Source organism: Gymnoscopelus microlampas, assembly GCF_963454915.1.
Source record: "Gymnoscopelus microlampas genome assembly, chromosome: 19".
Lineage (NCBI taxonomy): Eukaryota > Metazoa > Chordata > Actinopteri > Myctophiformes > Myctophidae > Gymnoscopelus > Gymnoscopelus microlampas.
In genome coordinates this window covers 9,747,664-9,772,921 of record NC_139956.1, presented here as the reverse complement: position 1 = coordinate 9,772,921, position 25,258 = coordinate 9,747,664, and the positions used below count along the sequence as shown (strand labels likewise).

Sequence of the window (25,258 nt, the reverse complement as noted above, 5' to 3'; positions counted from 1 at the left end):
CTTACAGCAGTAATGTGATACTGACTAGCTTGTTTTCCCCTTCCCTTGCTCTCTAGGAAAAAGATTGCTCCTCTAGATCCCATTGACAGCTCTCTTATGACTAGCCACCGGGGCAGAAAGGTAAGACAGATCATGAAAACACTTGAGTCACTTAACCTATTGTGTTTTACACTATACACATGTATCCTTCATGCTGTTGTCACGTGTTTACTTTTCAAATACATTTTTTCCCTCAACATACGACCCGGTTTCTGAGCGATCAGTGTCTAGCATGGTTAAATATAATGTAGGTAACAAATTAAACCCTAGACCAGGGGTAGGCAACCTTAGGCATGGGTGCCAACATTGGCACAGGGGAGCGTGATCACTGGCAAGTCCCCTCCCTGTATACAAATTACATCCTGCACATAATTCTACATTAATTCAAGCTCTGAACTCGGACTGGGGAGGGAGTGGTGAGGTTAATCCTGCTATGTTTATGGGAAATCAATGGAAGTTGTTGGAAATATTTTATAATTAAATGTTAAATGTTGATATGGCACACTGACTATCAAGAAAATAGAAACCTGGCACTTGACATAGTAAACTGGACCTGAGTTGACTCTGTACTTGGACCGCTTTTTCCATCTACAGAAATCTCTTCACCAAAAATAGCCGATCTACAGGCTCCAAAAGCGTCGCAACGCATTGTGAGCTTGTACTGTAGATCTGGATTTTTGAGAATGTTCAAGTAAATTTGTCATGTAGATGTGGGTCATTCCTTCAAAAGGAAGCCAAGCCAGACATGCAACACGACTCTAACAATACACTATTTCTAACACCTTTTGGTGTATTAGTTTGATCATTTTTTAAATTCTGTAATGTAATGCAATTTTGCATGATACTACAACTCATCTTAAGACTCATCTGTGATTCATGTATAATTTGTTACAGGATGAACCTGATGACCAGTTGGAAGAATTCCATAATTAAGGGCATCACTATACAGATTTTCTTTGATTATGCAACTGTTTTCTTAACTCCAATCTGAATTCTGCATGAGTTAATTTGTTAAGATTGTTTATGTATGAACTGCCAAACTGATATACATGTTGAATGTCTCCCTCTAGTGGCTACAATATGACAAACACTCAATGTGTGCTTATATCTGGTGATGAAAAAGTCTGTATTCAAATAAAATCGAAAATACAACACACATGTTCCCCAAAAACACTTTTATTTTTCAAGCTACAGTTAAAGAAAACAATATTAGAATGCAGAAAATATAGTATTTGCTTGGCTATTCTCTCTCTTCACTTTCACATATGTACAGTTGTCAAAGAATAGGGTATATACATAGAACTGAAGGAGTGATGGAGAGAGTGCATATGCTATTGGGGACTAAACATAACTCTCCCTCCAGCAAAGGAAAAAGCATGCCACGACTCACGTGGTGTCAACTTATTTTTCTGTACACTACAGTCAACTTCGTTCTCGAACGTGAGACAACCATTTTGTTATGTCCATTCTTCTGATTTGGGAGAATCTTCTCCCACTTCTCAGAAAGCTAAGAATAAAAAAAAGAAAAGGAAAATAGAAAAACGAAAATATTTTACAACCATTCATGCACAAGTCTCCTCTAAGCCACTTCTACATGGTAAAGCATTGGCCCAGCTTTCATTTTATAACAAAACTATCACATCTCACTCCCAAATCAGATGCCTTTCAATAATGAAAAACAAAACAGAAAATACACATGAAAAAGAGAAAAAAAAAACAGGTGCCAATGTTCCAATTAAAGGTCGATGATGAATGGCAACCAATAACTGATAAAACCAGACAGGGAGAACATTAAGCGCTGAGATACAAGTGCACATAAGTTACATGCTAGCTTAAATACAGCTTACATCAGTTGTAGCCAATAGGCTTTGTGCAAAACTAGTCCCATGTTTTCATAAGGTGGCATACCCATTTCTTGTTCCGGTTCTCATAGCTTTGTTGATTGGCTTGGCAGCACAATTGGACAGAAAACACATTTGACTCCATGTGTTTCTGGTTCAAAAATAAGCTTTGGGAAATTTAACTGGAACATTAAACAGTTAAGTCACCTTATGGAAACCCAGTACTACAGCTGCACAGTGCCCATTATATCCCATAACATCCAAATGTGCAGAGGGCCAAGTAATTTAGGTTCATAATTAAAAAGTGCACTATTGTCATAGTGTGCAATTTCAAATTTAGATCCAGTTTGTGCGCAGTTTTAAAGCAGATTTGATCTGCAACTTTTTCTGTAATTCTTTTTTTAAACAAGAGCTTTTGGGGGATCCCAAAACAAATGAAAACAAAATGAGCTGTTGATCTAGTACTAATAGATACATCACAACAAAAACAAAAGGAGTGACTTTTTCCTTCTCTGCAGATATACATTTTGTGTGTGGTCGCATTCCAGCGATTACATGTACAAACTAAATGTGCCTGTCCCTTGATAAAAAATGTAATATCAATTTTCTTTGGAGCAATTTAAGAATAAAGGTAGCGATCAATATCATGACTTAATAATTATCCTTAACTTCACATACACCTTCTGCTGTGAACATCTGAAAACCAATGGGGTGCAAGTTTTTATATGTATGATAAGAGTTCTCTTTTAGCCAATTAACAGTTAAAGGGTTACAAATTAAATGATTCTCCACCACCCGTTTTGTGTCCAGTTCTCAAAGGCAAAAATGTGTCAAAAACAACTGATGGATAAATAAGAATGGTTGTGATTGTCAAAAGAAAACTTACAACTGGCAATACAGTTGCCATCCGGGTGAGAGTTTAGGCTGTTTTGGCTGTAGGCATTGCCCAAAACAACAGGTGTGGGGGGACAGAAAAACAGGGGAGTGGGGCTTGTCATCCTCCCAATCCCCTTATCTTTAGGGGTCTTTCTTATGTCCTGACCGCCGTACGTCCCTGCACTTGTGACAGTAAAATATGTCAGGAACGTTGGACTTCTTAATCTTGGCGCACGACAAGTGCACCCATATGCTGCACTGATTGCACTCGATCATGGGCCGACCTGCAAATGGTTTTCCACAGTAACAGGTGATCAAGTCCCATGAATCGTCACCTGTGTTGGGAGAGGGAAAAAATAATGGATAACAGTTACAGGCTGTTTTGGGCCCATGTCCTCAATGGGTACATATAACACTAGTCAAGAATATAAGGCTGTGTAGGACAAAAGCATCAAGAGTGTAGATTTTAATGATAGACATACTCTTAAAGCACAAGCGTTTAAGTCGCATACCTGACTCCACCATGATGTCTTCATCTGCGATCCAGGTCTCACCCTCACTCGAGCTCATCTCCGCTTCCCTGGTGGACTCCTCTGCCTGCAACTTCCCCAGCCCCTGTGCACTGTGGGCGGAGACGTCATGCCCCGTCAGCTCCTCCCTGATAGGTCGTACCTCAGTATGTTGGTGGCCTGTCTCTGAGTCTGTCTCGCTTTGAGTAGCTGAGCTCTTGAGCTTCTTGGGTGCTTTTGGCTTTTTGGGGTTTTTGCTACGTTTGATGCGGGCACGTTTCTCGCCCTCGCTGCTCCCGCTATCTCCCACTGCCATGGCCGAGCCCACTGACAACCTTTTGAGTTTTTTGTCCTTCTTGCGCTCTGTCTTAGTGCCAGCTTGGCTGTCGTACAGCGAGTCTTTAAGGCGCATCTTCTCTAGCAGCTGGCTGTCTGAGTGCATACGGCGAATGTTCTTGCCCTTGTTGGCACGGGCCTTGCGGACAAAAGTGTGGATGGTGTGGATGTCCGAGCCTCCATCGCCCCACGTAGGTCCCATGGTGGTGCCACCACCGCCGCCTCCTCCACCACCACCGTCCGCCGACAGCCCTGAACTGTGTGCAGAGCTGGATGACGTTGGAGACCATGAGCTCTCCTACAGAAAATACAATAAAGATTCTTAGTATCCTCCCACAACTTGAGCATAGGGGCAAATGCGAAAGTTCAAATATGCATAGCACTTCACCAAACAGTCTCACAAATAAATACCTCTTTTGGGCTGGGGATGTAACCAGCATATGCCAGAACAAAGTTGCAGAACTTGTTGAAGTCTTCAACGGTCCTCTTTCTCCTCTCTGGGGGCTACAAAAGCAAATACCAGCTTATTAAAATGAGTACACAGACATGCACATGAAGCTAATGGCTAAACCAATACAAATAAGCTAATTCTTAAAAATGAAAAAAGGTAAATGTACGTACCAGAGGTTCTGTTTTGCACGTCAATAATGAATCTGCAACAGAGAGAAGAAAATTTGCCATGTAAGTCATAAATTAAAGTATAGTTTTGTATTTGCAGACAGTAGTGTACAGGCGACGTCGTGCATGCTTGCATCGGGATACGGTGAAAGCCAACGTAGACTAATAGCAGCATTAGCATTAGCCTGATTATTAACACATTTCAACTAATCCTGGTGCCATGAGGAGAGGTTGTTACTATGTCACCGTCTGAGGGGTCCGGTTTAGTTCGTACGAAAGACAGATCGGATCGATCGACCCATTGTGTCACAGGTGTTTGGAGACATTTTCTAAACCAATCCAGCCAGCGAGGTTTACATTAGGGTCGCTAACGATAGCTAATGTCCAGTGGGGATTGGGCCTCACAGACACACAGACACACACACACACACACACACACACACACACACACACACACACACACACACCACCTGTTCAATCATCCAACAGAACCACTCATACATAATATCGCATCGTATACTATGCATTATATCAGTGGTTCTCAAAGAGTGGTCCAGCAGGGACCCTCAGTGTTCCTTGAGGGGGTTCCAAATGGACCCTTACCGAGTCTGTAACTCTGTGTACAAATGGACCCACAAGGGTCCATTTGTACACTCTCAGTCATGGGGGTCCTTGAAATGTAAAAGTTTGAGAACCACTGTATTATATAATGCTACATCGATTCCAGTTGGCATAATAGCCCTTGATGTGTAGTTAGCTTGTTAGCCGTTTATGACAAGCAGGCAAGAGGCTAAACCGTTATGTCGACTTACTGACTGACTGAGAGAACGACAGCAACAAGTTTGGATGAATTTGAACTTATATCCCTCAAGCTGTGTTGTTGCTGTGTGCAGTATAGTAGTGGACGTGATTGTGTGTGAAATAATGTTCAGTCCCCTTATCAACTGATCCACTCGGTTAGCCTGTTAGCTAAGCTTCCTGGTGGGGTGTATGTATCATTAGCAGCATTAGCCAGTGTGGTCAGAAAGAAGCGGCGTTGCAGCCGGATGGAAATCAGTTTTGATGTCAGTGTTTCCACGATAAACACAACCAGCCATCAAAACACCGGCTGAGAGAGTCACTGGACGGCGGTGCTTCAACTTAAATGTTAAATTAAGTTGAAGCACCGCCGCCCAGTGCAATCTCTCGGCTATTCGTCGTTGTAGTTATCATGGCGCGTTAGCTGTCGCGCTTGCTAAATAAAGAGCAGACCTACTAGCCCACCAGTGCGTTGCGAGGCGACGCGTTGATGGCTTGCAGATCTGTTCTTTTTACTTGCTAACCCTGTCCGTCGTTGCGTCGCAGGGTGGGTTACAACCGTCGTTAACGGTTAACCCTACCGCCTGTCACCCTGTAGCGTTATAATAGATATCCGTGACACTTTAACAGTATTTAACGTCACAACATCACGCAGATATACATGTTAACTGTCGCGAATAAGACACGAGCTTTCAACTTTCATGTCCCGCTTCTTCAAAGAAGGGGAAAAGTCATGATGCACGCGAGCTAGCATCGATGCTAACGCAGCTTTAGCTTTTAATACCCTGTGTGCAACAACCGGACAGACATGATGACAGCGGGCGGTCCGGTCAACAAAGTCTGAACCCCCCCTCGGCCACCAGAACCAGTGGGTTATAATAACAACGTTACCTTGATGCTCGGACATTATTTCGAGCATCGTCCCCTCCTCGGAGCCCAGGAGGCCTCGGTGCGTCGGGTCGGTGGCAGCCAGCGGAGCGGCGGTGCTAGCCGCCGAGTAGTAGCCGCGGAGCGGTGCTTCCTCCCCGGCGTGGCCGCTGGTCCTTCACCGCGGGGACGAAAACACTCCTCGGAAGGACGCGGCTCGGACGGACAGAAATTATCAACTTCACCGAAAAACACAAATCCTCGACAACCGAACCGGCGGGAGGTTAGTGGTTCAGTCCCCCCGTGGATCCTCGATGCAGAAGAAGGGGGCTAATCTGAAAACGCTGGTCGCCAGGCTGCTAGTTTTTCTCCGTCACCGTCTATTCGTTATTACATAAATAATCTTCGCGATGAAACCAGCTTTTTTTCGCGGGGAGCTGGAGGCGAACTCCTGCTAGAAGACCGCGATCACAACTTTCCCAGAGGTCCGTAAGAGAAACATCTCTACCGTCGACGGTTTGCAGCCGAAGTTTCTGTCTTTTTCGCCATCATATTACGGCAAACAAACGAGTGGAGTAGTTGGACTAAAAATACAATTCCGTACGCTCTTCTTGTCTTGCGCGGCGCGCGCACTGATTGCTGAAGTCTCTCGTGGTTGCCAGCGCGCTGGTTGTATGGTGTCGTGCATGCCGGGTATTGTAGTTTACCACATGAGTGCGTATGGCGGTGTACAAGTGTACTGCAGGCGTTTTCGAACCACATTTCCCGCATGCCATCGCTGCGAAAGAGATCCATGGGATATGAAGTTATTATTCGTGTGCAGGCATAACTATCATGCTCTGAGGGAGCAATGTTATAGATTTTAAAGACAGGAATGTTGTAGATTTTTTAAATTCACCTTCTTAAGACCTAATCTAATCGATAACCTTGAACGTTTCGGCGTTCTATTTGTTACCCATAGACTATTTTAGGTTGTCGGTCCTTTATCCAAGGATTTATCGATACAACATCAGAAACATGCTAGCTAGCTAGCTGAAGTTACTTGGACCAGTCTGACCATGTTGCTTGACATGGTGCAAGGAATTGAAGCAGGAGGGTTTATACTAATTCAGGGTAAAATGCTGTTGATGCCTAACAATGTCGCATTATCTGGCTAAAACTTAAGAAGCACTGTAATTAAACTTAGTAATGTATTGTAAACTTAACTTTAATTCGCAGATTCTGTAAACTACTCTGGTCGACGCCTTCTCAAGAGCTTCATAAAAGCAGCTTTAGACAGGTAGGCAGGGGTAAGGGTTATACTTGATTGATTTGATCGCTCATACAAAAAATGGACTATTATTTTGTAATTACTCTTTAGGGCGGAAGTTGTCCATGTCTTGGGCTTTGATGTTAGTGAACAAGAGCTTAATGATGGATTGAAAGGATCTTCGATTCAAAGGTAACTATGGTCAACAATCTCTTTTAAATGTAGACTATATTTGTATTCCCTATGCTATATCATGATTCCTGAACCACCTATTGTTTCTATCACTTTGATTATAGGCTACACTTTCACAATGCATACTTAGACCCCCTTGGATGGACTGAACATCCACCTTTCACAGTTCAACAGTTCTCTGCGGAGGAGATTGCCAATCTTGTCAAGCAAACACCAGAGTCAAAGCCAGTGACCCTGGTAATTGACTCTATTTCATGGGTTTTGAGACATCTCAGTCCCTTTGCCATCTGTAAATGTCTTCAGCAACTAAAGAAAGGTAAGTTCTATGCCTGTATTTTATTGCTGTTGCTGTTATTATTAAGATTGTTAGTGTCATATAGTGCATTAACTTTGTTTACTGGATGCTCCAAGCCCTACTCCAAGAAAGCTATCAGACTTAAATTTACACATACTACATACTTTAGGTCCTTGTGGGGCAAAACAATCAAGTAAAATGAAAAACTGTCTGTAATGTTAAGTTTGTACTCGCCACTATGTGGTTTTGGGGCTCTTTGCACTGATGGCTTTCTCCATTGATTTGTCGTCGGTTTTCATTAGGGGGAGCTGTGAGAACAGTTATTGGCCTGCTGCACTCAGACCTTCATCAGCATGGCATCGTAGGAAGTGTGGGCCACTTGGCCACTGCAGTCATCACCTTGACTCCTAGGCTCAGAGGACACGAAGCGACCGCAAAAACAACAAGACGCTTAAAGTCAGGGAAGGTTATGCAACATGTAAGATGCGTTTCTTGGGATTATTTTTTGTTATTCTTTTTTTTACCACCTACATCGATTTCATAATATTCATAATAAATTATATTGACTTTAGTTTGTTGTCTGTCCATAGGAAGATATCTTCACTATCAAAGATGATCTTACAGTCACAGTACAGAGCAAGCCCAGTCAACCTGGAACCATACAGGCTGATCCTGGTGAACCTGAGGTCCACTGCTTTTTAATACCACACTCAGTTAATCAGAATAAAATGTCAGGGCTAGACATTGAGGGACTTAGCAGTTTGTGTCTCGTTTCCACAGGCGGACCCAGCAGCCAACTTGACCTTCAACCTCCGCTTATCCAACACAGAGCGAGAAGCCAAGGAAAAACTGTCTCTTCCCTTTGTCTTCAGTAAAGAAAAGTGAGTCAGGTTGCCTTTCTTTTTTGGGAGCTATAATCCAGTGTACAGATATCAATTTCCTTTAATCTTCACATTGTACTTTTATCCTGCACCTGGCCTAAAAAGTGGTTGGATGTGCATACAACTACTTTAATGTGTGTCAGGCAGCCTTTCCCTCACAAATGAATGTTACATTTTTGAGGAATTATTCACCAAACTACCCTATCATGTTGTTCAACAGGAAATCGGTTCTCCTTAAATCAGGCCCCGGTTCAGGGCGGATTCTGTATGAGCCTGATGCCAATGACGACTATGACCAGGAGGATCCTGATGATGATCTTGACGTCTAGACCTAGGGCATAGAAACCCACTGGAGTTGACCTGTTTCATGCCAACCTTGCCATCCAAGGCTAGCTGCAAGCAACTTGGATGCTAAAATACTATCTGGCATCTAGAGTTGCAATACCAAGTTTACCAACCCTTGACAGCCCATTCATTGAAACCGGAAAGTCCTATCTGATTGAATTAAAGTTATTAAACAACGTTAAACTCACCAACATTGCAGCTGTACGGAAAGCCAGGGTTGTCCTCTTTGTATCTGTCAAGTTTTTTTGTATTTTGTTATGACCCACTTTCTGTCAATAAATTCCGTGCAGGTGATTCTTTTTCTAAGTGTTAGAGTTTGGAAGCGCTCGTTGGAAATCACTCAACAGTCCTGCGTTACATACCACCGTTTCGAAATTGCACACAATACAGGAGGCAGCAGGAAGTTATGCATTATTGAACTCTGTCAACTTGCCCCCCCCTCTTAATAGATTTGCAGTCTTTATAGGGATGCTATTTTGGTTTTGGTTCATTCTGTTTTAGTAATTTATGCATACAAATGTACCCCCCCCAACTACATACTGCAATTGTGTAATTTATGTACACATGTTGAATACATATACAGACCATTACATATATTATGTGTATATATTACACATTACTGTATTACGCCCCATCTCATCTAATCATTTTCTCATCATTCAGTTGTGGTAAGGTTTTTGACACTGTCCAGTCAATAAAATACAATTGCAGTGTTTAAGATCAAAGGACAGTTTTCTATTCTATTAATATGTATTATAGAAATTGTGAATACAGCACCACCTCACCCCAAATTATTGTCATTGCTAACTATTGCACTGGGATATGATCAGCGTAATGCAGCACAACATCTAGTTTATTGAACCATAACATTATGTTTGGATTTTTATTTGATTGCCACTTTATTTTCACTCCGAACTGTATTGTTTGATCTTTTTAATATAATGATATATACTGTATATACTATAAGAGATGGTATGTGAGTGAGCATTCAATGCATTTTAGGCTGTACAAAGTGTTTATAAAGCTCAGTTAAAATACACATGTGTTTTGAGTCATTGCCATTTGCAAGTCAAGATGTTCATGAATATAATAAAGACATTTATGGCCCACATCTGGAACCACACACCAGTAGCATATTGCCAAAGTGAGTGTTTTGTTAATGTACAATCCATCTGAAAGGTAAACATGTTTTACCTATTCTCAATCTCATTTTAATAATCTGAAATATTTTTCCCTCCATTGCTCGTCCACGTATGTTTATTTTCCTTCCACGTGGACGTGCTGCGCGCTCCGTTTGGGTACCAGGGTTGCCATGTCTGTTTATTATAAGCGACTTTGCGCTTGTTTTTCTGTAAAGTTGCTTGTAAATAATGGTAATTGCGGGTTGCGTTTTTTTTGCCTTGTTTCTGAAGTGTAGTTGCTTATTTGGGCTTGTTTCCTACATGTTGTTTAAACCTTGTTGTGGTTCTCAAACATTTTCATGTCAAGGACCCCCAATTTATTATGTATTTGTCCGCAGACAGACCCCCCTCTTCTGAAAAGATCTCCCCCATACAAGATTTGTGTGGATTAAAAAACATATTCCACAATTTCCCCCCAAAGATTGCTCTTTGAAAACAGCAGATCTACAAGCTCACGATCGGCTATTTTCAAATCGCTTCTTTTGGGCTTGTTTTCGTAGACCCAGACAGTTGCTTGTTTCTCTCTCAAAACCTGGCAACAACGTCGGGTACCTCGCGGAAGTGACGGCAAGGCGGCGATGGCGGCTCGCAGTTTCATTCTGGATTTGCAGTGAACTACAACCCGCTCTTATATGCCGACCGGCGCCACTCCGGGAACTTTGGGGACGTTTTTCTCTCTTCGGACGGCGCGACGACTCAACACGCGTTCGCACGGCACTTTGACGAGGCGCCAAGCCGCAAGTTTTCGGCTATTTTTCTCGCCAAGGTTCAAGGTGGTCACCCTACCGAGCTAGCATTAGCGTTAGCTTGCTCGAGCTAACTAGCTAGTCGCTCCACACACACAGACACTGAGCTAGCCTGTCAACGAGCCTACGTGGGTAACGACCACCCAGTAAGTGCAGCATAGTTGTCGACCACGTTTTTTTTTTAAAACATTTTTTTCTACTATAATCGCAATGGTGTTCCATTCTCGCCAATGAGAGTTTGTGCCACAAGTGTGCAGAGCGAGGTACTCACACACGTTTGCTTGGCCTCTTCATCATCTGAACTATCATAGGAAGAAGTTTGAATATCAACACAAGCAAGCAGGTTTGCTTGTATTTTGTCTGAAGAACTTCTGTTTCGCACACGTTGTGTGTCATCTAAGAATCGAAGACTAGTATTGTCCTGTGGGGGTCTTGCGTGCTCGTCAACATGCTGAAGACCCGACAGTGTTTACTTGGGATCCGCACTTTCCTCGGTGTAACGTCCAGAATCTGGGGCTTCATCTTGTACATCCTCAGGAAGCACCTACGAACGGTGAGCACCGTTTATTAACGTCTGTCTGAGCAGTTCGACTTGTCATGTGAATGAATTAATACAGTCATACACACGGTGGCTCTCAAAGTGAGGTCCAGGGATCCTCTGGGTTTCTTGAGGGGGCTCCACATGGACCCTTACAGGTCTGTAACTCTGAGAGTGAACAAATGGAACCAAATGCCATTTGTACACTCTCAGAATTATGGGGGTTCTTGAAATTCAAGAGAACCACTGGTCTAATAGGTCCTGATGATGCTGCCATAACTTATATGTATTTAAATATTCTTACCATAGACCCACTTAGTGCTTTTTGCTATGTGTTTCTCACATTAGGAGTGATAATACACTTGCTGGCATAAAATATGCAGCTCATTATTACTACGTGGATTGTCTTGTGTGCACAACAACATAAATGTATTAAAGAATGCATATAAATGTTACTATCTTGAGGGAAGTAGCTTATTTTTCTATAATTTTGGCTTATTGTGAATGAATGGTCCATACAATTACACTGCAGAGCAATGTGCATCTCGTATTCATTCACACATCTTAATGTATGGAGTGAGTTGCCAGACTGCGGTCACCTTCAGTGGTTTACTATGCCTCTATAATAAACCTGGCATTTAAGGTGGCAGAGGCCCACCACTTTTAGTTACACACAGGTGTTTCACACCCACTGAAGTCGTTGTTATAGATGTTCTGCATATGCAGTGAAATATGAGTGGACTTCGACTCTTAACTTTTTATCAAGGGGCATCAGTGTCAGGAAGAGTGCTCTCTGCTCTGGCCTGTATGTTGTAATAGTCTCACTGTTAGGATTTTGTCTGCAGTTTATTGTGCAGCACTTACACTCACGTGTTGTCAACAGGCCCTCAGAGTGAGTATTCCAGTCCAGGTTGTGGGTAAAGTGAAAGGGATTATAACAGAACAGAGACCGCACTGTTCTTTCATACAAAATCTCTCTCTCTCTATAACACATGCACATACATTGTTAAGCACTGTTGTTTACACTATGTAATGTACTAGCACAATGTCATCACCTGAGAGCTTATTGATTGAGGAATGCAATGTAATGTATACTAATATAGTTTTAACTGTTAACTAGTCTGGACGATGACCAGAATCATCATTAGGCCTACCTGTGAAGAAGTATAAGGTTCATGTGTCAAAACGTGTTAAAAAATGTGGAACATAGGCCTATGTCAAATATGAGTTCTTTGACATTTATTTTGTAATGTGAATAAAGGAGTGTGCTCAAATAAATAATGGGGAAATGCATTTCCTAAGGCCTTGCCAACATTTCCAGCATTGACTCTACCCAAAAATAAAAAAGCAAAAAGTTTGTTGGAGCATGACCACTAAGAGAGACTACACCTACCTACTAGACTTGGGCAGTATCTATTTTTTTCATTCCTTCATAATAACTTGACATTTCATGAGGGTATACGGTATATTATTGTATTTGCGTAAAAGTGAAGAGGAAAAAAAGCTCAGCTGCTGACGATAGAAGTCCTTGTAGCAGATGTCTGTCCAACATGCTTTAGCCTTCTTAGTATTGCTCGGTTTAAAAACACTTAATGGCCCATAGAATAATGAATTGATAGGAATAAGCACCCTTCTTCCATTGATTTAGCATATCTTGCTTGGAGGACCAAATGACTTGTTGCCATGGCGGATACTGACACATCGGCTGAACTTACGGAGATGATGTGCAGGTGTTGGCAGTCCGGCAGACTAATGATAAACTGCTTTTGTAGCTGGAAGAAGTCATCTCCAGTCAAGATAAAGAATGTGTGGCAAAACGTTTTTGATGGTATTGAAAATCATACCTTCAAGATTTCTTACTACTAACTATAGGAACTATTTAATTAATACCGTGAATACCTTGATACCGCCCAAGCAAGCCTGCAACCTACATTCTCCAATCTTATGCACACAGCTTTAAAATGAGATGTAAGCTGTATGTCCTGTAATCGATAAAATTCAACATGACAACATGACAGCATAGTGGTCCAGCATATGATCGTCAACATGATAAAATAATGAAGTTGGCACCACTTCAAGAAAGTATAGAGATAGCTGACTGTGTGTCAGGTTCCCCCATAGCGCTCAGCAGCTGTTGCCACCAGTAGGCTTTCCCTGAGCTTGCTCTGCCAAGTAGCTCTGTGAGAGGACAGAGACGGAGGCCGCCTTCAGGGTTTTGGTACCAAGCTGCCCAAGCTTAGTCAAAGTCACCCTGCAAGAACCCTCCAACCCCCTGGCTTCATTGACACCCACGGACAGCTGGGGGGGGGGGGGCGAGGGATAAAAATAACCTTACAGAGAAAAGTACAGAGCCCCAGGGCTGGACCAGCACAGGCCTGGCGCAGGTCCACTCTGTTGTCAACTTGTCACCCCCACTAGAGGAGGGTAGAGAAGTTGGGAGTGAATGGACGTTGGCTCTAGTAGGCTGGCAATAACTGGATGCATTTTATGGCTTTGTCCATTTCTGTTCTTCTCATATAATATACATTTATTTTACATTCCCCATTTAACATTTTCCTTATAGACTAGGAAAATGTCTACTCTCTCTATCAGCATTTAAGGTGTCCATAGTCTTTTTTTAAAACTTGTCTCAGGTCTGTCACATTTACCTTTATGTACACTTTATTGTGTGTACGCGCACACACACACACACACACACACACACACACTGGACTGTATACTTTGGTGTTGTTTATTGAGGATATAAACTGGCCTTGTTTACTTCAGCACTTTTAACTTATGGTTCCTTACTTCCTTTCCCCTTGGTGCATTTGCAGGTAATCCAGTACCAGACGGTGCGATATGACACTTTGCCTCTGTCACCTATCTCCCGAAACAGACTCAGTAAGTACACTTAAAATGTTTTTATATACTTTAACATTTAGTTCTATGGTATTCTTGTCTGGTTATATAGTGTATAGTAGAAAGAAGGTTGGTCATAATGAGTCTGCCTTGAAGCCATGACTATGCAGGTAGACAACATGCACTGTAGCGTGCCATGAGTCGTTATTTGACACTGTATAGACTTAAGTGAAAGAGAGAGGAAGAACAATCACACGATTGAGAAAATGTCCAAGTTGAAGGTGTCAAACCAGGAAAAGACATGCTCATCAGCAGACAAGAAAAGTTATCCCCAGAATAATTTTCACTGCACACAGACAGACACACCTCCCCACCCTAAACCATCATTGTGTGCCCTTTCTCACCCTTGAGCCATCGCCACAGTCGTTTTGTCTAGACACAGTAACAGTGAAATGAATAATGTTCACTTATGTCCTTTTGCCAATAACCCAGACGGGCTGTCCACTGTAATACTAGTATCAGGCGTGTCTCTGAAGAATAGAACCAATCTCTGTTAGCCTGGAGGGTGAATTTCACTTGCATGTCACAAGACATTCACAACAAACGGTGCATACCTATATCGTGTTCATTCATATACTTGAAAAGATGTTCATTCTTGTATGTTGTACACATGTAATATAGTGTATCAGATGCCAACATCATTTTCACATTATGGCCGAAATCCTCTCATATTCATCCCTGTACACTTAAACACCTATTTTATTGTTTGATTTAGTATGTTACTTTAAATAATATGAGATTATTTTTAAGTTCAGCCCTAGAATGTACCCCCATGGCATCACTCTCTTCAGTTCTTCCAGTCTAAAGCAATCTTGTCTAAGGAGGTCTAATGCACCAGATACCTTTCACAGGAGCTTGTGTTTTTGTCATATCTTCACTAGCTATTAGCTAACATATGGCATGTATGCTTTGTGAACTACCTGAAGCTATTGCACATCTCTGATTGGTAGTTTGGTGACATTGTATGCATATTCTTAATCTTTTGGTAAAGAAATGACATGACATGTATGAGTTTGAAGTGTTTAATGCAGTTTCTTTTGCATGAATAGACAAAGACAGACAGATCTCTCAACTGTAAATTCACTCAGATTCAGACCTTAGTGTATTCATATTGATGAAGAACATTTGCTATATGAAACTGTCCTATAGCAAATGTTGAAAACAAAGAATATAGCGCTTTTCTAGTTGGAGGTGATGTTTATCATCTTAGTTTTAAATTGCCACCATTGCATATTAACGATGTAAAATTAGATCTAGTTACACTGCACATTAATGTCCAAGATATAAAGGGGCAATAGTCATCTTGTCTTAAGATTCGGTACATAACTCGAACGGGGCTGAGTCGGCTCTAGTGGACTTAGCAACATTTGGCGCGCCTCCGTTGTTGTAACTGTTTTTTGCCTAACTACTTAATATTAGGGGCTGTAGTCTGTACTCACTAAGTGGGCCGAGTGGTCCGCGTCGCTGGGTTGACAAAAACTATGCCTAACCATAATCCTATTAAAATAATTTGCGTCACATATTTGATTAGATAAATAAACAATGGCGGGGGGGATTCGATCCCAGGGCGCTGGCATTGTAAGTCTAATGCCTTACGTTGCACGCCATGGAACTATGTGGTATTGCAAGGTTTTGGGAGTAATTTAAAGCGGTCCGCTCATGTGAGAGGCAGTTTCGAGTGCGTCACAGAAGGGGGCTGTGCAAAGTTACTATGATCTGGGAGGAAAAAAACAACAAGGAAAGAAGGCTTGAATTAGCTGAAATTTAAGCTAAAGCTAAACGCTCTAAACGTGAAATAATGATTATGACATTGCCTGGCTGCCTACAAGCCTACATGCAGGGCACACGGAGCAGCGTCCATCCAGGAGTATCGTTCCATTTGTGTGTGTGTGGGAGAGAAAGTGCGCTGTTCAAGTGTTTCTAGACAGATATCGAGTTTTGTGTTTTATAGCGAATTAAAGACCGTTGCAATCCCCACTCAAACGCACTTGCCCGTAGGGGCAACCTGAAAGCAAACTCCACCTGCCCGATAGTTTTATTTACCTGCCACGAGCAGTTACGCAACCGTTAGTATCAACCTCTGATGATTTCTAACTGTTTTTTATTTTTATGAAGACAAGAACAATGTGTTCTATTTCAGCATTATAATGCTGACCATTAGTGAGGACCAATTATATTAATATAAGGTTGAAAATGGGCGAAGTGCTCCTTTAACCACTTGATGTGTGTAAGCACCTACCACCCTCCACCTTATTAGTGCCAAGGGACTCAACCATCTGAAGTATGACATTCTTTTGTCCAAAAGTAAAATTGGACACAGTCTACCCTATGTTACCAAAGTCCACTGGTTGAGCAGAGGGAGCAGCGTGTGGAAATTGGCCTATTCATTCAAAGGAAGCCAGTTTTCAGAGTTGGATGACCCAGACTGGCTTCATATGCTTGTGTTTTGGTGGATATGTGAGCACTTAAATGGGCTTACTGCTAACATGCAAGGCTTCAACAACGTTGTTAAGGATTATTACTACGACAGTCGACAGCATTTGTGCCTATTAGATCTATGGGATATGCCACTATTTTGGAGCAACCCCGCTCATTTGCCCTCTAGTCTGTATCTGTCACCCATGGGAATAATTACAACAAGGATGGGTACATATACAAAATACATGTATCATAGCTGAAAAGTGAGTTTCAGATTCATTTCCAAAACTTTGCTCAGATCAAGAAGGAACACTTGCTCTTTCACTCACCATTTGCCATCAATGCAGCATCAGCATATTATGCTGGAGGAACTCCAAAGGGAAATAATTGAGTTCAGTGTAACTTGGCTTTGAAATATAAATTTGAGACTTGGTTTTGGACTCATTCTATCAATACCTGGGACAGATGTAGGCTACCCAAGGTGATAGACTTTGCCTCAAACCAGGACATCACATGTGAGCAGGCTTTCTCCATAATGAACAACATTAATACATCAAAATTGCCCTTGCAGCTTACACACAGACATCTGACAAATGACATTATTAATATCACAATTGACCAGAAACTGGTCGCTGATATTGACAGGCTGGTTAAAGCCAAGAGATGCCAGTAGGGGGGCCAGCCTGCTAGCTGAGTGGTTAGGGCATGTACTGTAGTACCACATTAGTTCAAATGCTTGACGGCAAGTCCACAGTTCGATTCCCTGCCAGCCAGACCATTTGCTGCATCTCAGTCCTCTACTCTGTCTCTTTGCGTTTCCTGTCTCTCTCCACTGTAGGTATCAAATAAAGGCTAAAAAAAGGTGTGACACTGTTCGATGTACTGTGGAATATAAGGAAAATACTTCGTGAAAATATTGAGTGATTTATGGTATTTTATGACTATTCTATTATTGTAAATGTGATCACATCAATAAACATCAACAACGTTCATTGTGAGTTGGATTGCTGGAAGCTGCTGTTAACCAGTGGCCTTTCTAATAAATAAAAAAGAAACGGGAAGTGTTGATCAAATAGAATACATTTTCAGTTACTGAATTGTCTATTTCTCGCTTCAAATGTTTTCAAAAATCTTGAGAGAATGTCTAGCTGTAAATGACATTGTGCGTTTGTTTACATGGCTGCAGTGCCATGTTGGATACAGCACAAAATCAAGCAACGCAGCCAGGTGCTCTGACACTTTGATTAGACAGAGGTCTCTGTTATTGAGCTCAGCGGTCATTATCCAGAAGTAACACACCGCTAAAGTCAGTGAAACACTTTGTAGTTATAGCAGTGACTGAGATAAAAGGGAACAAGTTGAAAAAGCAATGGAAGCTGCCGGAGTATGTGCACATGCATTCGCGCATTGTGCCCAATCCGGCCTGTGACCTAAAATGAGTTTGACACCCCTGCATTAGACGAACTATTGTGTTTCTACCAATGGATCTCACATGAACTCTATAACTTTGCCACTTCTAAACTCATTTTAAGCATCATAACAGTGACCCCAGCTGGAGATCCAGGCTCACTCTGCAGTCCATTGCAGCTTGTCATTGTGATTAATGTGATAAATGTGCCGGACCGCATTGGTAGATTGTATCTGCGCAAATTGATATATTTTTTCATCTTTGCGATGAGTCTGTTTATTGGTGTGATATGTAGCTGACATATTAGTCATGCCCAAGTCATAATCTTGCACCTATTCTTGGACGAGTGATGGTTTTGCCAAGTATATAAACAGAATGTGTCCCCCGAACTTAATCCATCCTAAGGAGCATAGCAGCCACCTGATTCCCAGGCCACCACTCTACTTCCTGCCACCCCAATCAATTGGCTGTTGGTGGAAAGACAGCATCTTTCAAAATTACAGCATAGTATGGCTGTCATGATCATGTGACGTTTAATTGTCATACAAATAATTGCGATTCATTGTTTTAATTGTGATTTTGGCATTGGAACATATAAATCTGTTAGCCTTTTAGGCTGTAAACAGTAATTGCACAGGACTGATATGACAAATATCTTAAATATAAAGACATGACTGACAATGACTATAGCCAAAATAGGCCATATACTGCTTTATACTTCCAAAATAGTGAAGCTGTTGTATCTTGTATCTACAGCTCACAACCGGTCATATCAGGGAAATGTTGTGTGGTGGTAAATCTGCTATCTTTGCTTTTATTTATGAACATTTGTGATTTATTTTCCTATTGGCTCAAATAATAAACATCAGGTTAATCCATTTAGACCTGAGGCCGATTCTAAAAACGCCTTCTAAAACCTAACCTAAGATTTCTGAAAATGTTCAAATTCTTACTAAAAAATCACACCCTGTGTGACGGTAGCGGCGCCTTTGATACATTTTGTCATCGATATGTGTTTATAATGTGTTTATAGCCATGTGTCACGTGAAGCTTGACCAATCACTTTGTTGACTTGACGGGTCTGACCAATCAGAACGTTGACGGTGAACACGGACAAAGTCAGGTATAGAGCAGGATCCGCTCTATACCTAAAGGTATAGAGCAGGATCCGCTCTATACCTAAAGGTATAGAGCGGCTAGCGCCGCTAAAAATAAAATAAAAAATGATGATGCTATATGTATAGTAACTACTGATGAGACACAGAGGTGGCTCCCGGATTCAAAGGTATAACAACGTATAGGTTACAGCAGGTCTAAATGGGTTAATATGTAATCATTGTTACAAGCCTACAACATGGTACTGTATAATTAATTTTAATGATGTGTGTGTACTGTTTTCCCCTCCAGATGCAGTGAAAAGGAAGATCCTGGTTCTGGATCTGGATGAAACCCTGATCCACTCTCACCATGACGGGGTCGTCAGACCCACAGTGAGACCCGGAACACCGCCAGACTTCATCCTCAAGGTACACACTGGTTAGCAGGAAAAAGATTGACTAAGTATACACAAATAATTGGATGTGGCTTTTTGTTCTCTACACCCAGGAGAATGACACAAAGACAGCAAAAAAAATAATATGAATCTGAAAATTCTCTGTGTCTCTGTATTTGAATCAAGATGAACTTACAAAGTAGAACATTTGGCTTGGGTCACCCATGTTGCAGCTATAAAAGACAAACATTCCCCATGCACAAAACATAAAAAGAAGTTGGTGGTAAATAAAATCATACACAAACACATTATCTTAACACATTCCCTGCCAGAGGTTTTTTTTTTTACTTCCACCACTGCCAGCATTACATTCAATGTTAAAAAAACATTTTTTAAGTAGTCACAAAATATTTTCCGTGATCACCGTCCTCACGGTGATCCCCTCATTACACACACACAGGAGTCTCGTAGAATCGTGGAAAAAAATAATCCGATTGCGGTAATCCGTTCCATAATTGCAGCCAATTGAAAATAGCATGTTTCACCCAAAATAACATGGTAAAAACAAAGTACACAGGAGCCGAGATACAGGATTTTAAAGTAATAAGTTAACCAAGGAGTGAATGGAGCTAGAAATCTTTGGATCACGATATCTCTGGTTCTGTGTGGATAAATTGAAAAAATAATAATTTTATTTTGAAAAACGGTTATACTCGTGGATGGGCAGATAACGGGGTATTTTTCCAACAACGAGTATAACCGTTGTTGGTAGGTAATGTGTTAAGAGTGTCCTTTTGTTTCCTCTCCCCTGCAGGTTGTCATTGATAAGCACCCAGTTAGATTCTTCGTCCACAAAAGGCCGCATGTTGACTTCTTTTTAGAAGTGGTAAGTTTGATTGAAACACTGTGCTCAAGGCCCACACCATTTAACAAATATCAATATCATATCAATTCTGGCTCATGGCTTATTTATCATTAAACGGCAGAAATCCCACTGAAATAATCCTCTAGACTAAATGGTCTCTTATGTCTTGACTTTGACCTATGCACATCAATGCTACTCTTAAATGACTTTTGTATGGGTATGTGTGTGTACAGGTAAGCCAGTGGTATGAGCTGGTAGTGTTTACGGCCAGTATGGAGATCTACGGCTCAGCAGTGGCAGACAAGCTGGACAACAACAGGAACATCCTGAGACGCAGATATTACAGACAGGTACTACACCAGTTTGTAACTGGTGGATATAATACTGTATATGTCGAGCTAGGCGTTTGAGACATTAACCTCATGCAATCTGCAACTGTTCAGAAATTATGATTTATAGTGTGACCTAGGAATGGGAGTTTATCAATGCTGGGATATTTTCTCATTTCTCATTTCAAAGAAAAGACATGTGTCTATGCTGCTGAAAGAGAAAAGATAAGAAGCACTGTCATTTATTTTGTTCAAATATTACTAGGCAGACATGCATGTCTTTTATCTTCTGTTTCTACACCGTGTTCAAACTCGGAGATGATAAAACTGCTGAAAAGCCATGCTGAAAGGTGATCCGAAATCAATAATGGAATTCATAAAGAAATCAGACCAATAAGCAGAATCGCTAATGGCATTGGTATCATTAAACTCGTATCAATTCCCATTCCTAGTATGAATGCTTTTTGTATTGAGTCCTCAAAATATTCATCATTTGTGGGAATTTAACACCTCCTTTGCCTCATTTCTGTTTTCGCAGCATTGTACATTGGATCTAGGTAGTTATATTAAAGACCTGTCCGTAGTACATGATGACCTCTCCAGTATTGTTATCCTGGACAATTCACCTGGAGCTTATCGCAGCCATCCAGGTAGGACTGTGTGTTCACTTTAGGGTGATATACTTATAGTTGTCACACACCAAAAATAGCTGATCTACAAGCTCACGACACGTTACAGCACATGTGAGACACGGAATCCTAACACTCCACATCACACTTCCTAACACTCTTGTCCTTCTTGATGGCATAGCCTATTGTCACATCCATGTAATCTCCTCAGACCTAGTTCAGTTTTTTTCTGACCTGGTGTGTTTGTGCTCTCCAGACAATGCAATACCCATCAAATCCTGGTTCAGCGACCCTAGTGACACGGCACTTCTTAACTTGCTGCCTATGCTAGATGCACTAAGGTAAGAAGCATCATGCCATTGGTAAAGTGATTATCGTATCGCACCTAGAATGAACAGCCTTTTACATCTTTGTTTTGTGCAGCATCGTTGGTCCTACAATACATGTAAAGTAGAAAAGTGCACTCCTTGAAGCACGTCTCCGGCAGCCCGGTTTGCCTGCCCAGGGCCCGCAAACGTTGGAAGTCAGTCATAGCCAATTGGAGATGAATATGGAAAATCTGACGGATACATCTTGATCACATGACTAATGTGTACAGATTTGTGTGAGTTTTGGACAGAAGTTGAAGGAGTAGTAGAAAAATGTATTTTGAATAAAACTCAAAATATTGGAAAATGTAGTCTGGCACAAACGCAACTCTACGGGGAGTAGAGTCATGATCCAAGGAATCCAGGGAAACCCACATTTTTATTGTATGACGGACCTATGATTTAGTCCAGGGGCCAACACTGATATTTTCACAAATTGGTACCAGCTAAGGTGACCGTAAAGTTTTTGTATTTTTGTCTTCCTACATGTCTCTAGTTTATATTTTGGTATGATAACCCTTCCAATCTTGTAGCTTAATGGCAGTTATCACTACCTACCGGCTAATGTATCCGGTAGGAGACACAAAGTAGAATCTTTGTGTCTCCTACCCCGGGCATCAAATTATTGCGACAAAAAACTAAATATATCCATGTATTCAAGGCTTCATGGGGTGTGCAATTGATAGAAAATAAATCATTTTTTGGGTGAACTCCTCCTTTAAGTTTTCCAGGGGGGACTCTCTACCCATTCAGCTATGACCACCCTAGACCGAAGGAGGGTCAACTTTTACAAGCTTATGGAAAGCAGTCTTTTTGCAAACACGAAAAATCTGAGAAGTTATCAATTGCACACCCCATGAAGCCTTGAATACATGGATATATTTTGTTTTTGTCGCAATAATTTGATGCCCGGGGTAGGAGACACAAAGATTCTACTTTGAGTCTCCTACCGGATACATTAGCCGGTAGGTAGTGATAACTGCCATTAAGCTACAAGATTGGAAGGGTTATCATACCAAAATATAAACTAGAGACATGTAGGAAGACAAAAATACAAAAACTTTACGGTCACCTTAGGTGGTACCAAAATATGGCTTGGCCCCTGGACTAATTCAAGAGTTACTGGCCAAAATGTGACATGGACTATTCTAGCGCCACCATCAGGTTGAATTTAAGTTTCACGCTGATGAGTCCAATGGTGTCGGAGATAAGCTGTTCACAGATGGACAGACGGACAGGAGAGAAAACATAGTCTCTGGTCTTTGGCCGTCCGGCATTGCAGACAAAAATGTTTTAAGTAATGTAATGATTTTTTTTTTGCCATGGATAGTAGCTGTCTATAATAGTTTATACTCTTCAAGTTATAATTATGGGTTTAGACCAGAGGTGGGCAACTTTGATGATGGAGAGGGCCACTATATTTCCACACTCACTCCAGAGGGCCAAATTGCATATACTGTCAGATCTACAAGCTCATTTTAGCTATTTTTTAATTGGGATTCAGATTATTGTTTGGCTATTTTGTAATTGGAATCCTGAAAAGTTTCATTTTTATTTAATTTCAAATGTATTTAGTTATACTTATGTTAACTTTATGAACTTAAATTCAAATACATTGGACATAAAAAAGACAATAGAATGTTAATACTAGTCAATAAGGTACTATAATATAGACTGAAGTAATTAAAGCGGGTCATGATCGCATGTTTGCAATTGTAACAGCTGTAATCAATAATATATCAGTATTCCGATATTAACCTGCAGGCCGCATTAAGTGAAGGTGGGGGCTGCATGTTGCCCCCGGGCCGCCAGTTGCCCATGTATGTTTTAGACTAGCAGTTGATTTGTCGCCAACAACAACCATCTCTGTCTCTGTACCTTACTGTCTCCCTCTTAGGTTCACTGCTGATGTCCGTTCCGTCCTCAGTCGAAACCTCCACCAGCACCGGCTTTGGTGATTGGCTGAATTGGGAGGGGCGTGGCTTGGTGACTTGCCACTCCCACTCTGCCGGCTTCCGTCCTGCCCTCCATTCCCACACTGCTGAGCCACTGGCCCTCTTGCAGCCTCTGTCAGATGGCTACTGAGGAGCAGAGGGTTGGGGTGACTGCCTAACGGGATGAACAGTATGGGATCACCAGAGCCCACAAACTACTGGGGAGGGGGAGCCAGCTGTTTTTTCTTTTTTTTTTGTTTTCCTTTTGTTTCTTTTTCTCTTTGATTCTTTATTTGTAAATTTTTCCCCAAAAAACTAAATGGAGCCTCTCTGCCTTACAGCTCCTGATACTGACTGTGTGCGCGTATGGAGGTGCATTTGTGTACATGAGTCAGAGTATGCTTGCTGCGTTGTTAGTCTTTTTAAACTTTTTTGATGATTGTGGGGGGGGGGGGGCAGGATCAGCAAGGCAACAGACAATTATGGTATTATTTGCTCTTAACTCCTTGTCATCTCGGACATTGCACTTCAGCAGATGACAACCCCTCATTTTACTGTTCTTAAACGTCACAGAGCCAGCTGGGCAGTGGAAAATATTATAAAGCCGACCCCTTTTTAGATGAGTCCACACCCACAACGTCAATTTGTTGGGTCTCGAGTGAATTCCTGAGGTACGTTTTTTTTTTCTTCACAAGAATGGATAAATGTATGTGATGTGATGAATTTTGCTTGCTGTATACCATCCACAGACATCTTTCTGGAATAAATACCTGAGCAGCCTGAAACTTTTTTTCTCCATTTTTCTTTTTTAACCACAGTCACTCTTTCCCCTAAGCTCTTTGTGTGGGACTCTAGTGTAGACTGGACTGAATAGGTTGTGTGTGTGAGAGAGGGGGTGGGGTTCATGAAGACTATGTCAAATTGTTTGTCAGTTACCATAATATACAATATTATTGCATCAATATTATTGCATTTGGGCCATGACGAAATCTTGCTTTCCCTCTCACTGTTCAATACCATCCTAATTTCAAATAATAGGACTTGCACTTAATTTCTCTCCTGTCCATCTTTGTTGCAGTTGGTTTTGTATTTGATTCAGATTTGCAGCCTGCCCCTTAAAGTTGTTTTTTACCTGCCTCCCCCTAACTACATTGGTTCAACTGTCTGACCCCGTCTTTCAATGCCTTCTGAACAATGTCAGTCTTGATAAGGCTCACAATGGCTTCTTATTGGCTCTGTCTCCAGGTCTGTGTTACTAATAAAAACACTTGTCAGTATCGACCAATTCTTACCTGGCTTATTTTTTGTATATGCCTCATAAGCGCCATTGTTGTTGGGCCTGTGATTAAGGCTGATGAAATGCAACATATTTCATTGGTTTAAAAACTGTTGAAAACTGCTGTTGATTATGTTAGTTTTAATTCAAATGTGTCTGCTGGCTGCCATCATGTGGTTGGAAAGTCAATTACACTGTGCCATATTCGTTAATGTACCTTTATCCATGTATGTACCTGCTCCTTCCAGTATATTTTAGAAGACTGCTTTACTGTGCATTGAGATGATCAGTTTTGTTCTAACCCCACTCTGTCATGATTTTTCATTA

At 41.4% G+C, this 25,258-nt stretch overlaps 4 protein-coding genes across 5 annotated transcripts in view; 3 read left to right on the top strand and 1 right to left on the bottom strand.

Moving 5' to 3' along the window:
* The window catches only part of LOC311034867 (uncharacterized protein), a 2,804-nt gene extending 1,609 nt beyond the window's left edge, over positions 1-1,195 (top strand). For both annotated transcript variants that reach the window (XM_084042895.1, XM_084042894.1), the window contains exons 4-5: positions 57-120; positions 934-1,195. In XM_084042895.1, coding sequence (XP_083899021.1) covers positions 57-120; positions 934-972 — 103 coding nt within the window. In that variant the 3' untranslated portion in view covers positions 973-1,195. The remainder of the gene's footprint in view (positions 1-56; positions 121-933) is intronic.
* Positions 1,196-1,212: 17 nt separating this feature from the next.
* On the bottom strand, positions 1,213-6,504 carry phf23b (PHD finger protein 23b). The gene is made up of 5 exons (XM_084042890.1): positions 5,909-6,504; positions 4,223-4,254; positions 4,013-4,105; positions 3,269-3,899; positions 1,213-3,091 (listed from the first exon to the last, which is right to left on the bottom strand). The coding sequence occupies exons 1-5, from the start codon at positions 5,934-5,936 to the stop codon at positions 2,898-2,900; spliced, it is 978 nt and encodes a 325-aa protein (XP_083899016.1). The 5' UTR covers positions 5,937-6,504; the 3' UTR covers positions 1,213-2,897.
* Positions 6,505-6,694: 190 nt separating this feature from the next.
* elp5 (elongator acetyltransferase complex subunit 5) lies at positions 6,695-9,883 on the top strand. Its single transcript, XM_084042891.1, has 8 exons — positions 6,695-6,997; positions 7,103-7,163; positions 7,245-7,325; positions 7,430-7,641; positions 7,923-8,098; positions 8,211-8,306; positions 8,401-8,501; positions 8,722-9,883. The coding sequence occupies exons 1-8, from the start codon at positions 6,943-6,945 to the stop codon at positions 8,828-8,830; spliced, it is 891 nt and encodes a 296-aa protein (XP_083899017.1). The 5' UTR covers positions 6,695-6,942; the 3' UTR covers positions 8,831-9,883.
* A 715-nt stretch (positions 9,884-10,598) lies between these two features.
* Positions 10,599-24,946, top strand: LOC311035039 (CTD nuclear envelope phosphatase 1A). Its single transcript, XM_084043115.1, has 8 exons — positions 10,599-11,326; positions 14,128-14,194; positions 19,446-19,564; positions 20,345-20,416; positions 20,629-20,745; positions 21,263-21,374; positions 21,610-21,694; positions 23,619-24,946. Exons 1-8 carry the CDS (start codon positions 11,222-11,224, stop codon positions 23,677-23,679), a joined length of 738 nt encoding a protein of 245 aa, XP_083899241.1. The 5' UTR covers positions 10,599-11,221; the 3' UTR covers positions 23,680-24,946.
* Positions 24,947-25,258: the final 312 nt, after the last annotated feature.

Bases quoted from the DNA above. Each gene is read 5' to 3' on its own strand.
- phf23b (XM_084042890.1), bottom strand. From the start codon at position 5,936: ATGCTCGAAATAATGTCCGAGCATCAAG. The intron at 4,255-5,908 runs GTAACGTTGTTA...TCTCTGTTGCAG, and splicing joins AATAATGTCCGAGCATCAAG to ATTCATTATTGACGTGCAAA. The intron at 3,092-3,268 runs GTATGCGACTTA...CTCCCAACACAG, and splicing joins AGACATCATGGTGGAGTCAG to GTGACGATTCATGGGACTTG.
- elp5 (XM_084042891.1), top strand. From the start codon at position 6,943: ATGTTGCTTGACATGGTGCAAGGAATTGAAGCAGGAGGGTTTATACTA. The intron at 7,326-7,429 runs GTAACTATGGTC...CTTTGATTATAG, and splicing joins AAAGGATCTTCGATTCAAAG to GCTACACTTTCACAATGCAT. The intron at 8,307-8,400 runs GTCCACTGCTTT...TCGTTTCCACAG, and splicing joins CTGATCCTGGTGAACCTGAG to GCGGACCCAGCAGCCAACTT.
- LOC311035039 (XM_084043115.1), top strand. From the start codon at position 11,222: ATGCTGAAGACCCGACAGTGTTTACTTGGGATCCGCACTTTCCTCGGT. The intron at 19,565-20,344 runs GTACACACTGGT...TCTCCCCTGCAG, and splicing joins CGCCAGACTTCATCCTCAAG to GTTGTCATTGATAAGCACCC. The intron at 20,417-20,628 runs GTAAGTTTGATT...GTGTGTGTACAG, and splicing joins TTGACTTCTTTTTAGAAGTG to GTAAGCCAGTGGTATGAGCT.